Genomic DNA, 19,857 nt, shown 5'->3' on the forward strand with positions numbered 1-19,857 from the left:
TTTACTAGAACCTCTAATTCTGCATTGTCATAACAGAAATACTAGGTAACAAATGATGCAGAGACTGCTTAAATTGCCATTGTCAAAGATTTGCTGAATCTGGGTAACTTTTATGAAGTACAAAATGGCTGAGCAAAAAAAATACCAAAAAAAAAAAAAAACACCCAACAAAACCAAAGTAATTCCTTGATAAAAAATAAATAAGTTAAATAAAATAAGTAAAAATCAAAGACAAAAAGAAAATTTGATCATTAAAAAATGATTAGAACAAAACATTATATGTGTATAACACAAAGTTGGCCCATGGTAGTGTCAGTGGTTGATCAAAAATGTGCAGTAACATAAACAGAAACAAACAAAGATTTAGTATAAAGTGAAATGATAAATCAATAAAAACTATCAGGAGATTCTTTGTGCTCAATATTGCTTTATCATCTTTCTTAATCTCTAAAAGAATTTAAATTAAATGATTTCAATACCACATAAATTGGACATAACCTATGTTCATTATATTTCATTGTGTATATGTGTGCGTGTGCGTGTGTGTGTTTCTTCTTTTCATAGTTATTTCATGTACAAAGCATGCCCTGATGGGAGGTGAATGTTGACAAAATATAAGAAGACGTTATCAATTCATTCACCCCATCATCCACTCTTATCACGCCGGTATGATGATATTAACAATACAATTCTAATCTCACAAAGGCCATGCTTACAAAGACCCATCGATTTCATTTATTTTTAGTCTTCCTGTACACACAGCTCCCATTCAAATGTTGACAATATTTATGATTCAATTCTGAAATTATATTCAAAATATTACATAAGAGTCAAAAACTCTAGCAAGCCATTCATTTATTCTATTACAAATATAAAATCACTCCGGTTTTCTGTTATGAGAACAACAGTTCATCCTTGACTCATTTTGGAAAATTGAAATTTCTACTTCAATAATTGCAATTTGTGTGATTCTCTCAAGATATCAATTCTACCCTGATAGATTCCAATTGAACTTAAAGTTTTTACAAATAAACTCGCGATTGTTACAAGAATAAACGGTTTGAATTTAACAAATGTTCTGTCTCAAATCTCCTAGTGATCTCACATGGCAGAATGAATAGGACGTGCTAAGAAAATGTAATGGCATCGCAGATTGATGGATAACAATGTGGTCAAATTTAATTATAAAGACAATAACCAAGGTGATTGGTCTCAGCTTTCATACTTCAATACTAAGCATTAAAAATTGATTCAATCTATGATAATCATTCTTTAAAATCTTTATCATTCATTAAACTCCAAAATAATTGCTCATTGAGAAAATACAAGTTTTGCAAAAGAGCAGACTTCATAGATTACTTTTAGTAAATTTTTATTCTGTTTCTAACCCGGTCGTACTGTTATGTTTTTTTTGGTTTTTTGTTTGTTTGTTTTTTGTTTTTTTAATCATTCTATAAAATGTTAAATTTGATTGTTTATCAAAATATGTTCCCATGTCAGTAATCACCTCATACTCATCATACACATATCATGACGATGCAATCAGAAGAGCCTTACTTTCATTTTATTGTTAACAATTGTAATAATGGCATAAATAATATAACCATAATAATCATAACAATATTATGATGTCATCAATGATAAAACCAAAGTGTGTTATAATAAGTATTAATAATAATAATAATAATAATAGTAATAGTAGTAGTGGTAGTTAGCGTAGTGACTATATACTTAATATAGACCACAGCCCCGTAGGTTGTTGGCAATGATGACATCGGTAACAGCGTCAAAGACAAACTGGATATTGTTGGTATCTGTGGCGCAAGTCTGATGACAGTAGATTTCTTTTGATGAACTTTTGTTTTTAGCTTCAAACTGCGCTTGGATATATGCTGAGGCTTCTTGATACAGATGTTTCCCTAAAGTCACAAGGAGAAATGAAAAGAAAAGACATTGAGTTTTTAAATTCTATCAAACTCTGCCTGCTAAGAAGACTGGCCAATACCACAAAAGCGGATAAAATTCTGTAATTCAATGTTAATATGACTTTGTGGTTTAATGATATAGAACTTTACTTCTACAGGTAGGTCAGTGGTTTCAGTTCCACTATCAGCAGTGCAAAGTTGAGACTTTGGAAAGGGCTCTTTGCTCATATTTTCTCTTCATACTCAAATGCAAAATGAGTAGATGATCAGTAACAATGTGGTCTCTGGAGCAAAGAAATTATAATAGCGTTTTACAAGCAGTGTGTGTCATCTGACATATTTAGATTACTATTGGCCTGTGGCCCTTTGTCAATTGCTTTCAGCATACTTTATGGATATTGCTTTTGCAACCTCTAACCCTTGTTCACTTGTTCACAAATACATTAAAAAAAACAATTAACAAACAAACAAAACAACAACAACAAAAGCACATCAAAACATAACGAACAAACAAAAAAACAAAAACAAACAAAAACAAACGAACTTCATCACACATGGAAAAAAAAGTAATCTGACTGTTCCCTATTTTGAATGGACTGAACATTTGCAGTGATGGGCCCGTGGGATCTTTTGCAAAAAAAACAACAAAAACAAGCCATTAAAGATTGAATATGGAAAGGCTTATCTATATAGCCGAAATGTTTGCAATTGGCCTAAAATAACATTATGAGATGATGGTTGAGATCTTGTGAGCCTCAGACTCGGTTATTTCACTATTAGATGGCATCGTGTGGTTGTCACCAAGAAGAGAATAACTGTAATGCGACTCAGGCTGGGTAAAATAGGGACCAGAAGTACATTCCAAAATCAAACTATCAACGTGCTTAATTTAAGATCACCTAAAAATCCCATCCAGGTAGAGGGCTCCACTAACAGCAATAATCTAATTCACTCAAATGTTTACAAAAAGATTATCATTTACAGCAAAAACTATAACGGTACATAACAGAGAGGTGGTTTACAAGGGAATATAAGGAATTCAACCATATGTTATGCTTGTATGCGTCAAGTAATTTCTGTCCATAAGTATATAATTCTGTCCATAAGTATATAAATATCTTAAAATGGATCTTTCAAAGCAAGCATTTTATAGAGGGATGGATAATTATTCTTAAACAAGAGTGTCTGATCAAACCAAAACAGCAAATCAACTGCCAGATTGATCCATTTCTTTCCATACCTGTATATTCTGGGAAACATATCGTAAGAGGAGATTTCTTGATTTTGTCCTCAAAGAGATCTTTTTTGTTGAGAAACAGGATAATGGATGTATCTGTGAACCACTTATTGTTGCAGATGGAATCAAACAGTTTCAAGCTCTCCTGCATACGATTCTGTAGGGTTTTGAAGAAAAAGATAGGGAATGGTCAATGATCAAAGTAACAATCAGTCTGACCAAGTCATTCATTTATAATATCTATAAATGAATTGTAACAGATACTTGAAAAAAAAAAGACCCCTTCATTCATTCTTACAAAAAGACAAGTTTTTCGCATTTTAAATTCATGGACTACCAATTCTTAATCGTGATTTCTAATTTTCCCCCATAACACCGCATAATTTTATTCATCTTTTTATTGACATTAAAGTGAAATAATTTATATCAATGAATTTCAGAGCATTTTGTGAAAACAGACGCATTTTGACTGAAATAGGCAATATTTATGGTAACTGAATTATACATCCTCTAGAACTGAATAAGCCAAACCACACACATTTATAAAATGGCATGATGACCTTCAACACTGGAGCTGTGGCAGTAATGGATTGGGTTGGGTTGGATTGGATTGGATATGCATATACAATGTCGTTCAACGTGATTCATGTACTTACTTCACAACCTATTCCTTTTGCTCCATAAGGACCCATATGTCCATTTTATGCAAACCAAAATGTTCATAACATCTGTATAAGTATAGCACTGATTCTTATTCGAGACCAATGGCTTGACGTGAGTAATGTGCCCTAAACCACTAGGACAAGATTTTCTTAATCATTTTCACACCCATCCATTCACTGACCAAACTCAATGCCTAGTGATGTGTTAGTCAAGAGTCAAGACATGGCATCTGGTTGGCTCCTGACATCACATTAGTCAAAAAATGAGAAAGGGTTTAAAGACAAATCTACAGAAACGCTATTTCAGATAATTTTTTAAAAACTTGCTGAAAAAAATTTACGATCTTAGTAAGTGTTCTCTGGGCTTTTAATATTTATTGTCCATTTCTCTTTACAAAACTAAGATATTTTTTAACGGCAATTAAGGAGCTTTTAACTTTCCTTGTCATGAATGTAAAGACACCTTTATGTTCCAATCAAAGTAAACCGACTTTTGGTGTAAATGACTGGAACTTCTTATCCATGAATTAATGATATTCCAATGAAAACATGGACTTACTGTGGTTTCGTCCTCGTGTAGGACCTGATCATATTCACTCATAGCAACACAGAAAATAATGGCCGTCACATCTTCAAAACAATGTATCCATTTCTTTCTTTCTGATCGCTGGCCTCCAACATCAAACAATCTGAAAAGAAACAAAGGATACACAGTATTCCGTACATATTCTCAATATTCTAAACATATTTTCTACGATGTTTAATGTCTGTGGTGGTCATATGATTTTAAACACTGGATGAATACAAGGAGAGCAAATCATGGCCCACAAATTGGACCTTAAGGAACTCAAATCTCCCTTTCTGTTTAGTGAGCATTTCAATAGATATGACCCCCCCCCCTTTTTTTTTTTTTGTCGTGTAATTCAAATCATTATAACACAGGATGGTGATGAAACATAAATGGAGTCTTTCTGGAAGTATGTTGCGTTTGATCTCATGGCATAAGATGTTGACTAAAGATTTAAAAGGACTAATTTAATTTGAAAACCATTTTATTTATAAGATTCACATCCTATGAAATATATATATATATATATAATATATATATATATATATATATATATATATACAAAAACCATGAAATAATAGTGCTCAACTTTTTGATAAAAGGAGCTATTTATAAAACATTTCAAGTATAACCATGATCAACTTCTACAATACTGTTTCGAGCATTCGCTCTCATCAGGAAGCTATATAACATATACTTTTTTTCTTTTAAAAATAAAATTGTTTTTATCTATTTAAAAAAAAATTGTTTAAAAAAATATTTATTATTTTTATTTTTTTTTAATTATTTTTTTTGGGTCCAAACCACCTTAACTCTCTGTATATAAACCAAAGTAAATATTGATTTTTCTAAAATGTCGAGACTTACTTGAAATTTAAATTTTTAAAAGAGAAATGAACTTCGACAATGCCAGTGGTTTTGACTCTGGTCCTCAAGATGTCTTGTTCCGTAGGCATGTAGTCTTTTGCACCTAAACGATCTAAATCATCTAAAAAGCTGAAGATGAAAAGAGAAAATATATAAAATCTTTAGGAACGACTGTCTAACAAAGGCATGTAGACTTTTGCAATCAAACGATCTAGATTCATTAAAAAGGTGAAGATGAAAAAAAAAAACCCCAACCCCCCCCCAAAAAAAAACAAACAAACAAACAAACAAACCCCCCCCCCCCCCCCCCAAAAAAAAAAAAACAACAAAACCCTTAAACTTCTTAATGTTAGATGAGTCAGGTCAAGTCAAAATAACTAGTTACAGAGTTCTGTACTCCAGTTGAACTATTGACCTTGAACTAAATTGCACCATTTGATAGATTTGTATTAATCAACTAATGTAGTCTTTGGTATAAAATGCAACAGTTATTAGTAGCATTTAGCTTTCCTCCACTAAAAAAAGTGAATAATCACAACAATATTCAATAAATGAGTTATAAAATAAATATACCCAATGAGAACACTGTCTAAAGACCCTAATTGTACGATGCACGCTGTCTCGTGGAATGTGGCACTACACACAATTTACTTCATTCCACTGAGGTTAATGAGAACATAGCTGTCAGCACTGGAGGGGGCCTAGCAGGTGATTTGTACTGGAACATGTGGATATTTCTTCTTCTTCTTCGTTCCTCTGATGGACATCTATGGCTGCAGTCCGATATCTGCTATGAAGTCTGTGGTCCGCTTTAGGTCCTCAGCCTCACCATAGAGCTTTGTGTTGAGTGTTGTAGGGGTGACCCAGTGGTTCGAACGTTGCACGTTGTATAATGGGCAATCCATAAGCACATGTAAAGTGGTTTCATGGTCGGTTCCACATGGGCAATAAGGGGTTGTTCCAATACCTAGCTTTGTAAACATATGTCCTCTTAGTCTATTGTGTCCTGTTCGGAGGCGGAATAGAGTGACTTGGCTACTTCGCTGAATGGCATGGATTGGATCCTGCTTGTTGTGTTCTAGGTGTGTGTCATTCCTTTCTTTGTCTATTTTTAGCTTTATTATTTTCTTTTGCTGATGGTAAGTGATTGACGACTTCGGTTGTTCCTTCTGGGCTCCTTCTTTGGCCAGTTGATCGGCAATTTCATTTCCATATATACCTTCATGACTTGGAATCCACTGCAGCACAATTTTTCCTGTTTTATCAGATAAGCCCTCAAGGGCCTCCACAGTGTGTGCGGCTTCAGAGTCCTGGTAATTTTCAATAGACCGGAGAGCATCATCATGTGGATATTTGATTCCGTACTGTCAGGCGGGTGAAATGAATAATCTTTGAATCAGGCATGCCTAGTCCCATTTCAAATTTCAAGAACATCTCACGGATCAAAACCTCGGATTTCAGATACGTCGGCCAATAGCATTGTCTTAAAAGACTATAAATCCGCCGGTATCGAGAGTATAACATGGTTAGAATGGTACTAGATATCATATTTAGCAACCACCAATCTTCTTGCGACAAATAGGAGCAATTTTCGAGTTTTTCAATGTTCAAAAAGTAAATTCTGGGACTTTCGAAAATTTGGAAATTTTCACTTATTTTGGGTAAAATTTGACGAGTTTTTTAAAATTTCCAAATTTTTTCATGAAATACTACTCGGTTTTGATCATTATATGCGTTGTACAATGATAAAAAATTTTTGTGGGACTTTCGGGAATTCGGAATTTTTTACGTTCTTTGGACGGTTTAATTTGACGGTTTAAAAAAAGTTTCCCAATTCATTCTTGAAATTGACTGAGGACATTCCGAATTTTCCAAGTTCAAAAACTTTACTTAGGATTTTCGAAAATTTCGAATATTTCACGTCGCTCCTTGGTTAAATAAAAGAATATTATACATAGCTTGATTAACTTCTCATGATAGTAGTGGTGGTAGGGATGATGATGTGATGGTGGTGGTTGTAGTAGTGATAATAATAATAATGGATGACTTAAATAACGCGGCAATCCCCACAGTGTAGGCTATAGGCGCTAACATTTTTTTAAAATCAACATTTTTGCTAGAAACAGAATAGCTAAAAGTTCGAACCAATGTCTATTTATACCGCTTTATACATCGACAACACCCTAGAATCACATGACCTCGACATAAACTGTCCACTGTGGTTACGGCACAGCACAATTTTCTTTTCTAGAGAAGATAAACATTGTATTTCACATGCCACGGCTGCCAACCAAGCGAAATGGTGGAAGAACATAATAAGACTTTTTAAAGGTTCTTACATTAGTAATAATTCTCGTGAAAATACCACTCATACAATATTAGGATTTTAAAGATCCTGTTAGAAACCTTTATTTTTAAATCGACAGATCCACCCCCCCCCCCCACCCCAATTCCCCCAACATTCTTTCTTGTGACAACTTACTATTTGGCGGAGTCGTTGAGCTGGTACTCGTTGGCACGACCCAGGCACTCTTGCACACCAGAGTCCACCCACAACCTCTTCATGGAGGCAAGGAGCTCCTCCGAGAAAGGCTCCGTGTCCTCCATCCGGGCTATCACATCCAGTACGAGCTTGGCATCAGACTGGGAGAAAAAAAAAGACAATCGTATCTTTATTACCTTTATGACGACGGCGACGATGATGTGATGATAATTCATATTTAATAACTGTGATATTTACGGTAACAACCGGACTCATGTGTTGGTTCAAGTCCCGCTGAGAGCGACACACAATTGAGTCCTTGGGAAAGGATCTTCATTAGGTTTCTCATATAATGTAGAAGTCCTTCAAGGCCTTGAGGCCCACGGAGCCGGAGTTTATCCCGGTTTCTATTGCGTAAAATGGATAATAGCAATTGTTTTCTAACCTTTGGATAGGACGCTAGTTTATCGCAAAGTACTTTCCGTCAGGCCTAACAGACCTAGCTACCCTGCTGGGTGGACAAGGGGGGTGGGGTTAGAAAAAAAAATTCGACTTCACCTGGGATTAAATTCGGTCGCTTTCGGTGTGTTGCGAGTACTCTACCTACTAAGCTATTGCCCCCCCCCCCCAACCCCCGTTTCTCATCGTACTCGGGTGTAAAACGAGTATCTAGTAGGTATAAGCGTCGTCTCTTTTGAAAAGAAAATAGCGTCATACAAGCTGCATATCTTGTCTTGCATGTTTGGTATAGATGTTGGTCTGTAGAGCACATTAAATGGATATTGATTGCGCTATATTAAAAAAGTCGCACTGTTTTATACACTAGATTCAATGGGATAGCAGTCACGTTATGTATGGTACAGCAGCATAAAAACACGGAGGCCAGCTGACTTTGACACCATCTGCTATATAAATTAGAATTGATGGAAGTTGTGACATCAGGGGGAAAAAAGTCCATCTTATGAGCCGGAGTCGCTACAATATACCAGACTCTCTCTCTCTCTCTCTCTCTCTCTCTCTCTCTCTCTCTCTCTCTCTCACTCTCTCTCTTTCTCACTCTCTCTCTCCCCCTTCTCTCTCTCTCACTCTTTATATCTATCTCTCTCTTTCTCTCTCTCTCTATCTATCTCTCTCTCTCTCTCTCTCTCTCTCAATCAGTGTTGTCACACGTCAGTATGTAACTCCCCTCGACCCTCCCCCCCCCCCCCCCAATACATGGCCATTAATGCGTGTCAGGCCCATGGATTCTGTCTGACGTTCTGTTTATTTTTATGAAAAATCAATGAGCCCCAACAAAAGCTGATGTGTGTTCGGACATCTCTTGTCACACAAAGGCAAAACAACTTTAATTTTATTCAGTAAAACTTGAGCTTTACAGTTCAATCAATTAAAATGATTCTTCTTTTTCTTCTTCTTCCAAGTCCCATGCATGTTCAAGGCTTCGGAGGCTTCATGAGTTATATATCTCTCCACAGATCTCGGTCTCTAGCTAACTGTCAGTTCACCAGGTGACTTTCCACAGAAGTCTTTCAGCTGTGTCAGTAACGGCTCACAATTTATTAAAAATTCTTAAACGCATTTTATAATACCAATTCAAAGACGTCCCGTCCCGTCCCGCATTTCACGTTTTGGAATTCATTTCAATCGATCGTTAAATGAAAAAAACAAAAAACAACTCTTTTCTGGCCAAATTGTAAAAAGGCGTTTTGTTAGTACACGGCTGATCTAGTCCTAGTAGCAGGGGTTCATCAACCACGCCCTTCTATATAATATTGCTATCGATTGTCTACAAGTTCCCACTACTCATCTTACCACTCCTTCCTTTAAGATCAGATCGTTCCGTCTCCAATCCCACAATGATAAATACTATAAAAATAACAACATGCTTTCTTTCATTCAGGACCAAAGGGGGATTGAACCCGGTCTCAGATTCGTGAAACCAACGTCGACAATTGTTAGCTACTCTTTGGGTATCCTAATTGGACACACTTATTCAAATACTGATGAGTTGTTTACAATACGAGAGGGTGGTTCGAAAAGAAATGACCCTCGCCCCTATCCTCCCCCCTCTACCTAAACACCCAAACAAATGATTCACACTGTATTGCAGATTCGAGACCTTGATTCCTATCATCCAGTTAAACATTATCAATTTGATTTATAACGAAAGATTGCATTTATATAATATATCGAAGAATTCTTTGAGCGTTTAGCTTTTAAAAAAATATTGATGACAGAACATTGAATACGTGTGAGGTACATTGTGACGCGACGAACTTCCCTGTCAGCTTCAGACAAACAGGGCTTGTAAAGGATGCAAAGGGTAGTGGGCGTCAATAGATCCGAGATTTTCAATGTGTGTTTGTTTTTAAGTCAAGATGGTTGTGGTCCAAAACTTATGATAAAGCAATCAATAGTTTCTTTATTTCTTAAACTGGGCACACGCTTTTATGTGCACGACGTATCACTACGCCAAATAGCAGCATTCAAAGAGAAAAGAATGCCCAATGTGCATCTTGCGTCTTATACAGTCTTACAGTGATAAAACGTTATGTTTTCATTTTGGTCAAATTGAAAAACAAATAACTTCAACTTCAAAAACTGATCCGCAGACATGACCTTCAAATTGTCAAAGAGAAAAACAAAACAAAAAACAAAAACAAAAATGAAACAACGAAAATTTTAAAAATAAAAAGTCTCAACATTGATACTTGCTTGACATTTTGGGTATAAGACCTTTTTGATAAATTTCGAGTATTATCAGTTTTCAGAGCACTTGTTCCAGATCCGAGAGCTTCGGAACCATTTAAAAGATGACTGATTCGATTGGCATAAATGAAAGATCGGGAAGTAGGCACCGAAAAAAAAAGGACAATTCCTGATTGCTGAACATTTGTTGCTTCCCAGTGTCTGCAATACATATTAGGATGGAGAGTAAACCATCAAATCGTATGCTACAAATCAAATGTTGCTAAATGCGAGTAAAAGAGCTCTTCCTCGGACGAACTTTGCGCCAAAAAACAAAGGCATGGGTCGAAAAAATAATAATGATTACAACAACAACAACATCAGCAACAATAACGATGATGACGACGACGACGATGATGATTATAACAACAAGTAGTGGTGGTAGTGTAGTAGCAGCAGCAGTAGTAGTAGTAGTAATAGTAGTAGTAGTAGTAGTAGTAGTAGTAGTAGTAGTAGTAGTAGTAGTAGTAGTAGTAGTAGTAGTAGTAGTAGTAGTAATAATAATAATAAAAATAATTTACAGACTACATAATGGCCGTATTATTATTATTATTTTCATCATCATCATCATCATCATCATCATCATCATCATCATCATCATCATCATCATCATCATTATTATTATTATTATTATTATTATTATTATTATTATTATTATTATTATTATCATTATTATTATTATTGAAATACAACATATTATAACATAACCTATGGTATAGGGCGAAATAGGATAAAACACCCTTGAATGTCTTGAATATTAATATCAATGCTAGAAATCTATTGATTGAAAGATTACAATAATGATATACGTGGTAAAGATAGTAGACGTCTATATCAACTTAAATGTACTCCTGTATGTGTGATGTACAAACATCTATCTTTAACCTTGACATGCAAAGCACACACACGCACACACACTCATACATCCATACATATAGAGGATAAGTATAATAAGGTAACAATGCATGTATTTAATACATGATTGAAAGGCATGTCAACAGCAGTGCAAACAAGTATTATTCGTATTATTATTATTATTATTATTATTATTATTATTATTATTATTATTATTATTATTATTATTATTATTATTATTATTATTATCATTATCATTATCATTATTATTATTATTATTATTATTATTATTATTATTATTATCATCATCATCATCATCATCATCATCATCATCATCATCATCATCGTCATCATCATCATTATTGTGTTGTTAAATTGAATTCGTATCACTTTTCCATCAACACTTGTCTTACCGTAATGTTATGACAACGGGGTAAAGCGCTATATAAATACCATTATTTTTATTATTATTATTATTATCATTATTATTATTATTATTATTATTATTATTATTATTATTATTATTATTATTATTATTATTATTATTATTATTATTATTAGGCAAAATGTTTTATTATAAGGACAGTAAATACATGGACCAGTGAACATTATAACTAAAGACTCCAAACGTATAAATAATATCAAAAATGCAATCGACAGGGAGCTACTCGTACATAGCTTGATTATGAATTTGATGAATAGGGTTTAAATTGATATATTGTTGATTGTTTACGATGTAAATGATGATCATAGTTATGATTTCAGATCTTGGAATTTTTGACCTGAACCTGTCATCTTTTTTTTTTTTTTTTTTTTTTCACATTTGACCTAGGCAACCCTTATTATGGTGTGTTATTATTATTATTATCATTATTATTATTATTATTATTATTATTATTATTATTATTATTATTATTATTATTATTATTATTATTATTATTATTATTATTATTATATTATTATTATTATTATTATTATTATTATTATTATTATTCATCATCATTATTATTATTATTATTATTATTATTATTATTATTATTATTATTATTATTATTATTATTATTATCATTATCATTATTATTATTATTATTATTATTATCATTAATATTATTATTATTATTACTATTATTATTATTATCATCATCATCATCATTATCCTTATTACTATCACAGCGAACAGAGTGAGCAGTTACAGCAATCGGACGAGCAAAGATTGGCATCGATCACACACACACACACAGAAACACACACACACACACACACACACACACACGGACATCCCACAACAAAACGCCAGCTTGTGTGTATTGATCTCGATTCGTTTGTCACCATGGCAACCGATTCTTCCTAGCCAGCGCGCCTGCCACGGCGCTACGCTGGCTTTCATTCATCAGATACAGGAATCATACAACCACCACCAGCAAGCAGCAGCACCACTGCCACCGTCGCCGCCATCATCATCGACACCACCTCTGGGTTATTCCTCTTGCCTCCTCCTCCTCCTCCTCCTCCTCCTCCTCCTCGCAGTAAGCCATTTTGCCAGTCGCGAATTATCGTCAGTCGGACCGAGTCTAGATAGGTCTCATGTTTTTTGGAAGACATTCTCGTCAACTGTAGGTTATAACTGTGGGTCAGTTTTGTCATCCAAAAATGGTGGAAATACTTTTTTTTGTGTATCGGGACATGTGAGACGAACCAAGAATTGTTATTGATGCATTGAATGCTTAGAAAACGAGACAAGAATTATTTTTTAAAAATGTTTGTGATGGCAATCCCGAATCAAATATCCAAAACTTCATCATTTATTCACACATCGAGACTGCGCGTGTCGGTGTGTTGTGCGTGTGTGTTGTGTGTGTGTGTGTATGTGTGTGTGTGTGTGTGTGTGTGTGACAGACGTAGAATGGAATGCGACGACACAAATATGAGCTCCTGGCAACAAAAGGGTTAAAGGTGATTAGGTGGAAATGAAAGGGAGCTAAACACGTTCATTGTTATTGATTCAATCGATTTGGGGTTTAAAGCGCATTTATTGAATTTTATGGTTTGAAATGGTAGGCAATGGGATTGATTGGAGAACGGAGAACGAGCGAGCAAAGAAAATGGGATCGATAATAACAATTAAGTTATTTTTGAACCCAGCAAATCTGTATCTGTTACCAAACGACTATATATTATCATAATTCAATACAACCTTATATAATATCAAAAACAAAGACCAAACTTACGGAACCGGAGCCTAACCCAGTTTGTGAAGCGTGAATAAACGGTGGGTGACAATAATTACCTACTGGCTGCCCGCGCTGATTCGGTGGTGAGTAGGAATGGATTTCATTTTGATTGGTGAATGTGCGTTACATGACAAGATAGATTGTTTATGGGGGTGATACTAACATTGTCGTCTCATTTAATATAGTCCAGTTTGATTTGATCAATAGTATGAAAAATGTCCTTTTAAACTCATCAATATGATTCATGTAAAGAAATGGTCATTGAAAAAACAGAGATTAAGCTTATATACAGCTCAATGCTCAAAGCGCTTTACAAGGAGTCACAAGACATCAGAAACACAGCGCATGGGACGAGACATGAAGCATGTGAGTTGCTTTTATAATTATTTTTTTTCGACAGAGACAACCAGTCAGCTACCCAATAATACCTACATGCGGTGACAAAATTTGAGGGTTTTTGTGTAAGTGTTCAACTATGTGGCGTCCACAGAGAGACTTGAACCAGGTCCGAAGGCGAGAGCCATACCATAAGATCACACGCTACACAGAAATCTCAACTACAAGTTTCAAGTCAACTAATAGTTGAACGTGTAAGTGGGTGTTATCCAGATCTGTTGGAAAGTATAATCTCACGGTGGAACAAAACTATATCCTTTACTGTCGTGAGACTCCGTATATGGAATTCTATTCATAGAATCATCAGGGAACAACCAACCAATTTTTAAAAATCGAGACTAAAACATTTCTTTTTCACATCTAGTAGGGTCCCCGAGACCATTGTTATTTCGGATTCGTGCAAAAGTTTAACTTTCTTTGTTAATAATAATGTACAGATAGGGAAAGAAATGACCAAGATTTCAAATCTCGTATAAGAGAAATTTTTAATTTGTATATTAACATTTAATATCCATGCTGCGGTCCAATGTTGCCTTCGTGAATTTGCATCGGAAAGCGAAACATCCTATTAATATGGAAGACAGCTTTGGATTCAAGCAGCGTGGTCAAAACATGAATCAATCAGTCTAATCATTATCTTCCTTTCATTCGCATTATTTGGATTTGGTAAGACATCAATGACTCATTGACTGTGGCCCAAATACTCGCTTGAAAGAAACTCCTTTCAAAGTGCTGATACACTACATCACTTGTTGGAGGGATTTTGTCAACGTCTCCCATTTTTTGGATGAAAATGTTTATCCTTACGATATCAATATTGTGTTCATTGGAATAACAGGAGACCGTGGGGTTTTGGTAAGGATTTTATAACGTGAACCTCACCCCACCTCATTCTCTTATGCGGGGTGGTCGTCGATGAGACATGAGAGATAACAACAGTAAGGGCCCTCCATCAAGATCTGTCTTCATATTTCCTCATTAGCGTTGGGATGTCCATCCTTGTCTATTCCTTTATAGACATCCAGCACCTTGTTCGCAGTCCTCTCCTTCTGCCTCCCTACAAAGTTCATTGCATCATGGTTTTTGCCAACGTCTCATGGCGACAAACATGACCAAACCAAGATAACTAACATGAGCACTTCCCTTTAAACTAAACTTGAAAGCAGATTTGCTGACAGAACCCGTAAATGCATGAAACAATACAAGGAATTTGCAAGTCTCTTTGGCCATTATTTGTGGCAATGCTGTCCAGATTGATTACTTTCTTTGACCTTCTTATAAGATGTAATGCGAATATTAGCTGCTGGATTTGCTGCAACGATATAATAATAATTGGCTAGGAGGATGACAATAACATCCGTAACTCGGGGCCTGTTTAAGTCTGTATGATTGTGTTTGAAGGCCTTGCAAAGTATGGACCAAATGGGGGTGTCTTCTTCACGGTTGCATTATCCCACGGAAATCCCATTACAAAGATGCTTGCCTAATTCTGTGATATACATTGCTTTTCCCTCTCTGACTTTTTCCATCACAAGCATCCAAGACTGGAATTTGAAGAGCTCTTTTTGTCTGTATTCATCAAAATAAAAATCGTTTCAAGTCCCTTGACATTTTGACCAAATCAATCACACGTTGCCCACTGCTATGACCTCGTTTTTCTTGTCCTGCTTTCTTTTCTAGACAGAGGGATATAACGGTCCCAACCAACATTTACTCTTGGTGCTAGATTCAGTCATGTAAGATTCTTGGTAAAGCACTTTTCCTCAAAATATTTGTCAAACAAGTTTTCCTTAGCCGCTTTTTCTGATACACAATAAAGTAAAAATAAATTATACTGGAGACACTGACTCTAATCCATCATCCATTTCAGTGTATCCATTGGGGGAAAAACAGGTGGATAACTTGATGATATGTACATACCTATATAATTCTTTTAGATCACCGCTCGGGTTATGCAAAATATAAGACGTTTTCCCAAAGAAAATCTGCTTGTTGCTTGAAATGTTCTACTTTTCTGTTACATCGGGGTCCTTTAAAACCCTTTTTTCTTCGTCATATCGCTGTTCTCAATGGGTCATTACTCGGCCTGTAGTATTAATCTTTAAAGGATGATAAGTATGTCAAATATTGTTGTTAGTTGTATTACTTCACACGCTTGTGATTGACACCCAAATAAACAAATTCTATTCTTTGATTATTATTAAATAAAGCGTGATACGCAAGAGATTCTTTGAAAAAGGAATATTAATACTCACATTTAAATCAAATGAAGGGCATACAAATTGAAAGGAATTTCCCCAAAACTGTGTCTGTAAATTGGTCAACACAAAATAAAGTTTTCTTTTCCATTTTAAAAATGTTTAATATTATCAAGAGTGAAGAAGTAATCAAATATTAAATGTAGCTGTTCTTGAACTTGAGTGACCTCTGGATGACCTTCAAGTGGTCGAATTGAAATTCCGATCGGCTAACTCTTTTTTTCAAGGATATCAATCTTACCAACAAACAAACTTCCACACGAATATGAAACAAGTCGAGTTTTTGCTCTGTTCAGTGACTCTACTATAATGGGCGATAACTCAACCAAATATTGTGTAGTTTGCTTTGAACTTTATTTGCTTGTTACTGACATCCAAAATAGTAAACTTTATTATTTGAGTACTAGAAGATAATGTGTGATTTGCAAGTTATTTTATAAAGAGTAATATTTTTATTCATCTAAAAATATCGTACAAATCGAAGGGAATAGTAATAATAATGCTGAAAACTTATATAGCGCTATAACTCCGAGACACCAGACTCTAAACGCTTAAATTACAAATTACTTTAAAAATTTTTTATTCTCTATTGTCTTCTGGCACTTTTCTACTCATTTCATATCTTGTTGTTACCAACATAAGTGCCTGCTCCACTCACTTTTCTGAATTAAAAATTCACCCCATACACCGGAGCATACTCAATGTCTCAATCGTTTCTATGTTATATGTTTGTGATGAGAATATTGGCTATTAAGCTTAACTGCTGGTCAAAATTACTTCGCGATGGTGGCGAACGAATCGGCGATCTCAAGAAGTGGGTGAGAGAGGGATCTAGAAATGACTTTGGGTTTGAAACGAATATTTAATTGTGTTCGTGGATAGCTCACACGGTAGAGCCACGCTCTCATCTGCCAGGCGGAGTTGTCGTACCAATAAAGTCGCAGGTTCAAACCCCACCACCGCCGCGAAAAAAAAATTTTTTATTCTCTATTGTCTTCTGGCACTTTTCTACTCATTTCATATCTTGAAATTACTTTGGCTGAAACATAATCATTTACACACACAAGCACACACACACACACACACACACACACAACACAACACACAACACAAACCAAACCTATCTTGCTATATTTTTTTTAAAATGTACATGTGATTTGTTTAACATATAATAAAGTTTTTATGTTCTTACAGGTGTTATAAAATATCGATAATTTTCAAGTAATTAAATGTTTAATATAGCTGACCTTGAACTTGATTGACCTCTGGATGACCTTCAAGAAGTCGAGTTGAAATTCCAATCGGCCAAATATGTTCCTAAGATATCAATCTTATCAAATTTGAAAGACAAATAAAATTCCACACGTGAAAGGTGAAGCACCTACGGTGCAATGACTCTACTATAATGGGCGATAACGCAAACAAATATTGTTTGATTTGCTTGTAACTTTATACGCTTGTTTCTGGCATCCGAAAGAGTAAACTTTATTATTTGAGTAGTATAAAATAAAGTGCGGTTCGCATGCTATTTAAAAAAAAGGAATATTTTAATTCACTTAAAAATCAAATCAAGGGCAATAACTCGCACAAATCGAAGGGAATATTAATAGAAGAGTACATGTGATTTGTTTAATATATAATACAGTTTTTATGTTCTAAAATCTATAATAAAACAACGATAATTTACAAGTAAGTAATTGTTAAATGTAGTTGTCCTCATTTGAACTTTAGTGACCTCTGGTTGACCTTCAAGTGGTCCAATTGAAATTCCAATCGACCGAATGTTTTTCAAAACCAGCGGAGTTGTCCTACCAGTAAGGACGCGTGTTCGTACCCCCATCGTCGCCGCGAAGTTTTTATTCTCTGTTGTCTTCTGGCACTTTCCTACTCACTTCAATTCTTGTTCACAGATCTTACCAACTTTGAAGAAAAATAAACTTTTACATGAATGTGAAACAACTCGAGTTTTTTTTTCACTAGGCGGTGACTCTACTAATCTGCCTATTTTTAATTTTAGACACATTATATGGTTATAATCCTATGTGTGAATATTCAGTTGTCTGTGTGTTCGTGTGTTTGTGTGTGTGTGGGGGGGGGGGGAGGGGGGGGGGGGCAGGAGTTGATGATTGTTACACAAGAAATGTATTTCTAAAAATTATACAGGTGTCATCTACTACTACTAATACTACTACTACTACTATAATTCTGCTACTGCTACTACTACTACTACTGCTAATACTAAAACTACTACTACTACTACTACTACTACTACTACTACTACTACTACTACTACTACTACTACTACTACTACTACTATACTACTATACTACTACTACTACTACTACTACTACTATATAATTCTGCTACTGCTACTACTACTACTACTGCTAATACTAAAACTACTACTACTACTACTACTACTACTACTACTACTACTACTACTACTACTACTACTACTACTACTACTACTACTACATCAAAAGGGTAGATTGCCATTTCCTATCGTACAGAGACCGATATAAAAATTAAAAACAACTGACTATGCTTCGGCTCATTGCTGCCGAGTGTGGACTTGATTTTCGTCTTGACCATTGCGTGAAAGCTTGAAGCATCACCAGACAGAACAACGATTCATCCAGCCCGGCTGTCTATAGATAATGACCGAATCATTTTGGAAAAGATATTGCCCTTATTCTTTTTTGAAGAGATATTGCCTTAACCCTTTTTTGAAGAGTTTTGCCCTTATCCTTTTTTTAAAAAAAGAGATATTGCCCTTATCCTTTTTAAAAGAGATATTGCCCAATATTGCCCGTATCCTTTTTTGAAGAGATATTGCCCTAATCCTATTTTGAAGAAGGCTTTAAAGTTCCCTTCAAACGGGTGTCAAGAGATATTGCCCTTATCCATTTTAGAAGTGATAATGCCCTAATCCATTTTTGAAGAAATTTTGCCCTTATCCTTTAAAAAAAGAGAGATATTGCCCTTATCCTTTTTTTGAAGATGTTGCCCTGATTCTTTTTTTGAAGAGATATCGCACTATATCCTTTTTTGTAGAGATATCGCACTAAATCCTTTATTGAAGAAATATTGCTCTAACCCTTTATTGAAGAGATAATGCCCCGATCCTTTATGAAGAAACCTCTGAGGTCCCCTTTCATCCGCATGTCGAGATATATTGCCCTAATCCTTTTTTAGAAAAAGTTATGTGGTGACCTCTGAGCCGAGCGGGTATCTATAGAGATATTGCTCTAATCCTTTTTTGGAAAAAAATTATGTGGTGACCTCGGAGCCGAGCGGGTATCTAGAGATATTGCCCTAATCCTTTTTTTGAGAAGGCTCTGCCATCGGCTGAGGTCCACTTTCAGCCAAGTGACAAGAGCTATTACCCTAACTTTTTCTAGTAGAAGCTCTACGGTCCACATTCTCTCGCCCCGTATCCAGACATTGCCTTAATCCTTTCTCAAAGAAGGCTTTGTGGTCCACTTTCAGCAATAAAAGAATCACTGGCTGACGTAAATTGAGCTGGTAATGAGTGGTCATCAACACCATATCATACTTATTCATCAATAGTATAAAAATATAATATATTGAATGATATTGCGATCAAGGCGTTAGTGTTGTCCGTCTT

General features: G+C 35.1%; 1 protein-coding gene across 1 annotated transcript in view; it reads right to left on the reverse strand.

Annotated features, from left to right (window-relative positions):
* Nucleotides 1–548: 548 nt before the first annotated feature.
* The window catches only part of LOC144977264 (guanine nucleotide-binding protein G(o) subunit alpha), an 85,462-nt gene continuing 66,153 nt past the window's right edge, over nt 549–19,857 (reverse strand). Inside the window, exons 4-8 of the mRNA XM_078922298.1 lie at nt 7,742–7,902; nt 5,260–5,388; nt 4,384–4,513; nt 3,166–3,319; nt 549–1,919 (exon numbers count right to left, since the gene is read on the reverse strand). Of these exons, the coding sequence (XP_078778424.1) occupies nt 1,732–1,919; nt 3,166–3,319; nt 4,384–4,513; nt 5,260–5,388; nt 7,742–7,902 (762 nt within the window). The 3' untranslated portion in view covers nt 549–1,731. The remainder of the gene's footprint in view (nt 1,920–3,165; nt 3,320–4,383; nt 4,514–5,259; nt 5,389–7,741; nt 7,903–19,857) is intronic.

Source organism: Berghia stephanieae, chromosome 7 (assembly GCF_034508935.2).
Source record: "Berghia stephanieae isolate SIO BIC M18660-M18661 chromosome 7, UCSD_Bste_1.3, whole genome shotgun sequence".
NCBI lineage: Eukaryota > Metazoa > Mollusca > Gastropoda > Nudibranchia > Aeolidiidae > Berghia > Berghia stephanieae.